Source organism: Nicotiana sylvestris, chromosome 4 (assembly GCF_000393655.2).
Source record: "Nicotiana sylvestris chromosome 4, ASM39365v2, whole genome shotgun sequence".
Lineage (NCBI taxonomy): Eukaryota > Viridiplantae > Streptophyta > Magnoliopsida > Solanales > Solanaceae > Nicotiana > Nicotiana sylvestris.
The window spans coordinates 18944644-18953616 of NC_091060.1; the positions used below are offsets into that span (position 1 = coordinate 18944644).

At 34.4% G+C, this 8973-nt stretch overlaps 1 protein-coding gene across 2 annotated transcripts; it reads right to left on the reverse strand.

Moving 5' to 3' along the window:
* Positions 1-742: 742 nt before the first annotated feature.
* Positions 743-7829, reverse strand: LOC104233209 (histidinol-phosphate aminotransferase, chloroplastic). Of its 2 annotated transcripts, none has more exons than XM_009786569.2 (10): positions 7730-7829; positions 7226-7467; positions 5543-5626; positions 5268-5422; positions 5042-5139; positions 4292-4400; positions 2749-2906; positions 2331-2473; positions 2054-2194; positions 743-1070 (listed from the first exon to the last, which is right to left on the reverse strand). In XM_009786569.2, exons 2-10 carry the CDS (start codon positions 7445-7447, stop codon positions 939-941), a joined length of 1242 nt encoding a protein of 413 aa, XP_009784871.1. In that variant the 5' UTR covers positions 7448-7467; positions 7730-7829; the 3' UTR covers positions 743-938. The 2 variants fall into 2 exon arrangements, with proteins under 2 accessions (XP_009784871.1, XP_070027911.1); XM_070171810.1 differs by having other exon boundaries at positions 5539-5626; positions 7730-7795.
* Between the last annotated feature and the right edge of the window lie 1144 nt (positions 7830-8973).

An 8973-nucleotide genomic window follows, 5' to 3' on the forward strand; every position in this document is an offset into this window, starting at 1 on the left:
ACATAAAATTACTTTAATATTGTTTTTAGCAAATTATTTTGTATTTTTCCTTACTATAAATCGTAAGTAAACTTTTGATTGTGATTTAAGATTACCTTTAAATTGAAGTTTTATTACGACCAAGAGAAAATGAGACTTTTTTTGGGCAAAATATAAAATTGGCCAGTCGGCCGAAACTAATAGCATTCGCTAGACAATATATATATATAAACTCAATTTCTATTAGTAAAGGGAAAGTTTGACCCTTCTCACTTTTTTCCTTAATCCTTGATAGTAATTGCTAAAGTTGACAAGTTACCATTTTGACAATGGTAATCTCAATACTTGTGATAAGTCGACAACTAGCAATATAGTACAATAAAACTAATAGCATATTTGGCCAATTTTTTTTTTTTTTAGCCAAAAATGTTTTTTTTCAAAAGTTGATATTTGGCCAAGGTTTTAAAAGGAAAAAAGTACTTTTGAATAGAAGCAGAAGCATTTTTGGAAAAACAGGAAAACGTTACTTCTCTTGATAGTAATTGCTAAAGTTGACAAGTTTACTGCTTATTGCTTGCTTCTTTTTCATTTTTCTTTGAGCTAAGGATCTATTGGAAATATCTCTACCTTCACAACATAGGGTAAGGTCTGTGACTACCCTCCCCAGACTCCACCTACGGGATTACACTGGGTTTTTTGTTGTTGTTTGTATAAAAAACAAGTTTAATTCAAATCTTTTGCAAACAGGGGGCAAAAGGGACAATAATACAATCAGTGCGCCTGGCAATTTCCAACATAATGTACACTTGAGAGTAAAGATCACTCTATAACTCCTCCAACATATGAAGAATTGAATTCAGAAGAATGACTTGTTTGCAGTTAGCATAAATAGCAAACAGTAACTCCCAATTTATCTTCATCTTGAGAGGACATAAGACACTTCAGATTTCGTCGCAAGATCAATAGAAGTGCTTGAGGCATTTCATTAATGCCTCAGTGTGTTCAGGCTTGCCTACAGAAACACGAACGTATCCTTTCAGTTCTTTGCTATTGTAGTGACGGATCATCACTCCCATAGTCGCAAGGTCTTCCTGTAACACAAGTTTTTACTGTTAAAATGTAGGAGAAACAGCAATGCATTATGGACTTGCCAAGAAAGGGTGAGCATAAGGTAGTATAAGATCAGTTTACAACCATGCCTTAGATCCTACTCTATAATGTTTAATTATAACTGAACCTCATTCTACCCATCCATATGTCTCTATTCGCTTTGCAGTAAAAACTTATGGAACATATAATCCTTTTTATTTTTTTTGGTGCATTTGTTAGTAGGCAATGACAACTGATATGATACAACACTTAAAAAAACATGATACATATTGGATAGTATACAAACTCAATATTATCGTGTATATCCAACAAATGTTGTAAAACCGCTTAATATTACTTTAACTTGGGTTTTGCATAAGTTATTAAAATACTGAAATTAGTCATTAAAATTGAATATAATCAACTAGCATTCATAATCTCATATCAGCATGTTGCTTCTTAAAACGGGTCTTCCAGTTAGCCCACAAGTTCTCCTCAAATGTGTCCATCGTGCAACTTCCAACCTATCCTCGCCCACTTATTCCAGCATAATAAAGACCTCAAATACCTCATTTGCCTGCTCTCAGTAATTCTTGATACTCAGTATCTACTACCAGGGCTACATATTCCCCACATTTAATGAAGATAAAATTCATTCATATATCTAAATATTCTATTATAGGTGATATTCATATATACAACCTTATATTAATTCACTACTTCTGCATGCTAGTATTTCGACACTCCAACTATGCTAATCCATCATACTACAATAACATAACAGAAACCACGTAGTTTGTTAAAATGCTTTTATTTGATTCGTGTTCTTTAATACTTCTTTCACCTTGGTGTCAAGCTTCTAACATAGTGATGTTCAAGCCAGAATGAAAGGACATGAGGCCAATTAAACAAACGATAAATCGGAATAAAAGAAGCAACATAATTGACTTTAACAGAACGAACTTAGTGATATAAGCACATTTACCTTCAATTTCTTAGCATCCATTCCAGACGTAACCTTACAGAGAATGAAATTAGAATAGCTAGGGTATGGATCAAGAAATGGGACTTCTTTCAAGAGATTGAAGAGCCTCTCCCTCTCTTGCACCAGTGCCACTTTCACATTCTGGCATAAAATGACACAATAATCAGTGAGGCTTTCAAGAAAAAGGTATGATTTTCTTCACCTATAAAAGAGATTAGAACATTTGGGCTAAGTTAATCAACAATGATCAACGCAAATGTTCCATTTCCTAAAGCACCTCCAGATAAGTGGGATTCTTTAGTGCAGCACATGCAGCAACTTCAGCAGCAACAGACACATTATATGGTTGCTTTGCTCGCCAAAGGAATTCAATAATACTCTTTGGAAAAGCTCCATACCCTACTCTGAGTCCAGCTAAGCCTGAGGATTGGGATACCACTTGTATTAGTCAACTATACTTAATCCAAACACTCATTTAAGACACCACTTAAAAACACTAATTTCGCGAATAAAACACACTAAAAGTCTTCATTACTATTACAATTTGAGAATATGACAGGACCGATTGAGATGAGCATGTTGTAGCCACAAGTGAAAAGATTTTGCAATAATCAGCAAAAAAAAGGGCATATGGGTTTTCAAAGCACACATATTGAATATTTTCATAGATGTTAAATAAAAAAGAATGAACCTACCAGCTCTTTTGCTGAATGTGCGAAGAACAATTAGATTCTCATGCTTCTTCACCCACTTCATCTTAGACTCCATTCCAGAAAACTCAACATATGCTTCATCCAGTATTACCAATATGGGCAGATCAAGTATTTTCAACAGTGTTTCATCATCAATAATACTGTTCAATAACAAGATAAATTGTCACATTAGAATGACAACAATTAAAGGACGTTGGTATCAAAATGTATAACGGCAAACAAAGCATAAATAATAAGAAGTCAACACATAGGAAAGCGAGCAAATTTAGAAAACAAATTTCAATTGTCAAATTCCCTGAGGTGCAGAAACACATGCAAAAATCTGTAAAGCGTACACAAAAATATGTGTAAACATATTATTTGATTATCTCAATAATAAGTTTCTAATCTTTGCTCATTTTTCTTCATAATTGCTTATAGCTACTTTCACACCAATGACGTTATTCTTTTAACTCCTTCATAAAGTGCATTAATTACATAACCAATTAACTGTTTAAACAGTATACTGTACAGAACAACAATGTCTTCAAGCTACATAATTTAAACTAACACTAACTGATGAAATCCTTCTAATCTCTTTTGAAGTCCATCAGAGTTATCCCAAAGAACAAGGCATAGACATAAACCATAAAGAAACCAAAAACACTACCCAACACAGTAGCAGGACACATATACTATCTTAAACAGTCACAGGTTCCCTCAGTCCAAATGCTACAGATAATTGCTACATGCACTCTTCCAAAGACCCTTCACTGATAAAAGTCATTCCAGCCAGTAGAGTATTCTTGTCCACTTAAGATACCAAAAGAAGGCCACTTATTATTTTGTCCTTGCAAATGCACATGTCCATTTCAATACAAGTTTACAATTGCTACTCCTTGTTGAACTTAATATTGCTTATTGTGCCCAGTCAGCTGTAACGCAGAGATACTGTAGTCAAGGACAATACCAAAAAGACTTCTTTTTATTGGTAATAAAAAAGGCCAATTTTTCAAGGCTATAAGCTCTAGAAACTAGTAATAGTTACCTTTCACAAAATCGGCAACAAATGTTTTGGGTGTAAGTGTAATCAATCTATATAAGGCTCAAGACAAGGTAAAGAATGACCTTGGCAATAAAACGGGGAAAATGGATCAAAGAGAAATTGAAGGGAAAGAGCATTTTCGCAGGAAGGGGTGTGCGTAGAAGTTTCCGTGGAAAATGATGCTTCATCCAGAAATTACAAAGCCGCCATTTATGATGTGAAATACAAGAAAAGGATTTTTTGCCTCCATATTTACAGGGTGCAGTATAGAATTACTGGCTAACTTGAAATTCTAGCAATAATTTCCTAGTACTCATTTTCTCCTTCTCGTGGACTTAGAGAAAAATGAAAAAAAGAAGAAGAGAAGGTGCAACTGAAAGTTTTGAAGATTATTTTAACTTAGACAGGAAGAACAGCAGAGAGAGACTCACAGCAGTACAGTCAAGAGAAGCAAAGTACAACCACAAAGAGAAATAGACCAGAAATACAATGCAGCAATACCTCCCATCAGGATTATTAGGCGATGTCAGAAATATGCACTTTGGTTTCTCATGTTCAACCACTTCGGCAATCCGTTCTACATCCAGGCTAAAGTCTGGGTTCCTAGGCACTGCCAGTTTGACATAGCTACAGATTAACAATTATCGATGAAAGACTCAACAATAATCATTGCATTGAAGAAAATTAGAAGCATCATTTTATTTGATTTTGCTTCCATTGTTTAAAACATTGCTTTGTCTGAATGTAGAGTCTCTGGATTTTAATTGTACTCAATTCATTTCTCTCTTAAACTTGACATTTTCACAGTATGATATTACCAAGCGATACGTCACTGATGGGCCAACGCCAGATGATTAAGTAACAGCAACAACTAACAAAGCTGCAGTTATGCCTATGCAACTACTTGTTAAGAAAACTATAAGTCCACCAAAAGCACTTAAATAATCAACTTAGGTCAACAATGTTGAAAGCTAGGATTCAAACCTTCTTTGGGGTGAAAATGATTAGATTCCGGTAATTGTTTCACGAATCAAGAAGAGCTGGTACCAAACCATAAATAGATGTCATCAGATATTGTCAAGTTTTGATCTTTCAGTATACCATTTATATTTCTAAGATCAATATATGTCCAATTATATTTAACCAAAGATGATTTGCTGCACTAAAACAAGTTCAACACTCCTCTAGAAGAGGAAGGAACTAAAATTCGGTATGATAATAATAAAGAACATAAGTGAAGCTCGTATCTACCTTTGATGACATGAGCACCATTTACAGCTGCATCAAATTCATACATTGTGAAAGTGGGTGGGCAGTCAACAATCATGTCACCAGGATCCAATACGCACCTGCAGCAGAGAACAGTTAGATATCCAAACTCTAGGTCAAACAAGGACTAATCTCGACATGCCAAATACTTAAGAGTCAGCATTTAGTTAAACTTTAGATAAAAGGCTAGTCTAATCATAATGCTTACCGCATTATCAAATCAATGAGTTCATCTGCACCGCACCCTGCAAGAATATACTCAGATTCAAGGCCAGAATCTTCAGCAAGGGCAGCACGCAAGGTACGGCTTTCAGGATCAGGATAAATATATGGAAATTTCATAGCGCCCAAAGCCTCGATTACCTGCAAGAAATTCAACAGCTCAATATTGAGAAGGCGAAAAATAACTACACAAAATGGAATGTCCCAAAAGATTTTTTTTTTTCAATTAAACAGTGGGCATTGCAAAAGATACTAACTTGCCTCTGGAGGAGGGCCATATGGATTCTCGTTAGCATCTAATTTCACAATGTCCTCCGGCTTTCTACCAAGACGAGTGGATAACACCTGTACAATTGCAAGCAATTTTTTTAGATGCCACAAGAAAATAAAGAAAACATCACATCTAACAAATTATTACCAATCATGTGGTGGTTATTAACTCATTATATCCCAGATAAATGAGAAAGAAAACAACAAGTAGATCAGATTTTTATCACAGCACCTTTTCTTTATATAACAGACACATGATTCGATCCTTAAATAGAAACCATTTTTTTTCAAGAGAGAGAGAGAGAGAGAGAGCTAGCTTTACATGTCATGTCTACCAAACAAAAGGAGAAAAAAGAAATGAAAATTATTAAGAAAAAATTATAAAAAGTACTTCTTGATAGCCTTTTGGCCTATCTAGTTAAGTAAAGAAAAAAGTATCAACACTAGTTCACATACAAAATAGAAACATGACATAATTAATTCCTCTGTGCCTCATGATTCAAGACTCAAAGGGTCTTTACTTATATATAATGTTTTAGTGCCCACTCGGTGCTTTATATTATAAAATTGAGCTTACTTCTCAGAAAATCATTCAAGACCCAAAGGATGATTACTGGAAAAAATTGTGCCAAGAAAATACATTTTTCATTAGGCAAACTTTATTACTGCAAATATCACACATTTTGATAACAAACAGTTAGCAGCACAACTTGAAATCATAAAACCTGCTAAGCTGATAAGCCAACAAGTACCTACTAAATAGTGGAGAACATCTGATGTCCCTAAAGCTAAATGTAACAGAAATAGATAGACAAGATAGTCAATGACAAAGATCAGACGCCGGGCGAGAAGCAACCCACCTTACACCCCCATACCCACCCACCTATCCCACCCCTTCTCTCCAAAAAGGCTTTTTTTTTCAAATTTCAAAAGTTTAGTGATTCGGAGGTTTATGAAATTTGTGGGTTCGGAAGGTTGTTCGTTCGAAAGTTTATGGCTTCATGTTAACCCCCCAAACCTCCCCAAAGGAAATACTAGCTGCAGGATTGAGTAATTTAAGTAGTTCAAGCCTTGGAAGTCTTTTTGGTTTGAATTATGCAAACCTGATTTACTCAACACAACACAAGGTCAACTATAATTGGTGCATTTTCTCCTACAATACAATCAACTTAAACTCTTTCACCTATAAATGTGGTAAACTTATGTAATCACCATACTGAAAGAAAGTACAAATTGGTTCCTGCTGATTCATCTCAAGAAAACAAAAGGTCCTAGCTGTAGAACTGAGCATTGTCAGTAGTAAATTCAAGTCTTCTGAGTCTTTTTGGTTTGAAATATTTAACTCGATTTACTCAACACACCACCATCCACCCTTAACCAAATGTCTCGTTTTCAAGCCCTCGGAATGGAGAAACTCCTAGTGCTTCCCCCCTTCTTGGCCTTACGCGGAGAAAATTTGGATTAGTTGGGCCAGTGGGTTTTGGATACCGAATAGTTATACCCAAATATATATATATATATATATATATATATATACTCAACACAATATAAGGTCGACTATAATTGGTGCATTTTCTCCTATACAATTAACATACTCATTCACCTATAAAGAGAGTAAATAACATGTAATCAACCATATACAAACAATATAAGAATTGAATCCTACATATTTACCTCAAAAGGCAAAATCGGCTGATAAGGTGACAATTTAAGAAGATGGGGCCGGATAAAAGCATCCCCGGTCACACGTTGTTTCTGTTGACTCTCTTCTTGCACCGGCACTGAGGAGGCCATGCAAATGATTCTCCTCCTCTGATTTCTTTCAATTGAACAACAACTGGGTTTTGCTCTACCAATGCAAATAGATGAAGTGTTGCATAATTCAATTACACCCATCAGTTGAAACTTTTTATTCCCTGCATTTAAAAGTTTAAAGCAGAAAATATCGAAGTAAGAGCTAAAAACTTACAACATAGTGATAAATATACCACTTTTATGGTCTTGTTCTTATTAAAAATCACAACGAACTATACAAATTGGAGTTGATGTTTTGATAGTTATAGACAGAGAATTTCAATCCAATTCACAATTCATGTTTTTGCAGTTGAAAATCATTGTTAACCCAATATCACAGGACAAAGAGAAGGAGGAAAAAGTATATATAGAGAGACAGCGTACAACTCAATTCGGCGGCGGAGAGGAGCAAAGTTTTGCAGCCAAGGGACAGTGGCGTCTGACTTGGCCAAAGACTGAGCGTGAGTTGAATTTGGGTTAAGTGCACCAGTAGCCACTTTTAGGATTGTTGTTTAAAGCATAATCAACATTTGCAATATATTAAAAATATAGCCACAATATAAAAAGAGCGCACATACCCGTTTCTTCAGTTCAGTTACAGTCTAGCAAGTGTCCTGAATTTCAGTTCTTACTGTTCAAATTTCTGATATCAATTCTGGTATGGTAATTCAAAATTTTATAGTGTTTTGACTTGATAATACAGGTAGTTCAAGATATCTAATATATGAATATTTATAAGAGAAAAATTTACACAATTTTGCTTTTTGTTAGAAGTGGCTACATGATCTTCTTTCGATATTGAATTTGGGTCAAGATCTCTGATGAGTTTGACAAACATAATCCATTATTTTAATTTCTCATTATTTTGATTATTCTTCACTTTGGTCTGTTGTGGGGCAATGCACTTAGCGGAGTTTTCGCCTAATACATTGCATATAAAAGTTAATGAAGCTATAATGATTACAAAAACCACACCCCATAAAAAATTACTTATATTAATTAATTTTAAAATATAGAGGAAAATATGCCAAAACTTCTTTATAAAGAAGTAAAGTTGATTAAAACTATTTGAAAATATTTCAATAAAAGAACTTCCTTTTTCCATTAGTTTCTTACGCTTGAGTTCATTTTTTCAGCATTGTTGTCGTGTGTGGAACAAGTAACAAATTTATTGTATACAATATTGTTCATCCTAACAAAAAGAAAGAGAGTTGTTACAAAAGCATAGACATTACCAAACAAATCCGTGATAAGGACAAATAATAAAATCCACATAAGCTAAAATTGTGGACTTGACACTTCTAATTTCTCATTCCTGATAGCCTCTTGGATTATTCGACTCCAATTCATGCAAGGAAAATATCTTTGAGACCCAATTTAATATTCTCTTTTCATACCATAACCTCTCTCCAACATTTCTTTACAAACCAAACAAGGGAAATAAAAATGCAATCATCTTCCTTCTGTTGAATTCCAAAAAAAAAAAAAAAAAGGGAAGGCAATTTTTTGGAAAATTAAAAGTTTTTTTGGCCCAAATACCTGTTTACTTCCCGGTCTAGTAACAACAGTCAATATTAATATCAGATTAGATTATATTTCATTAGTTTTAACAGGACCTTCTTCATATC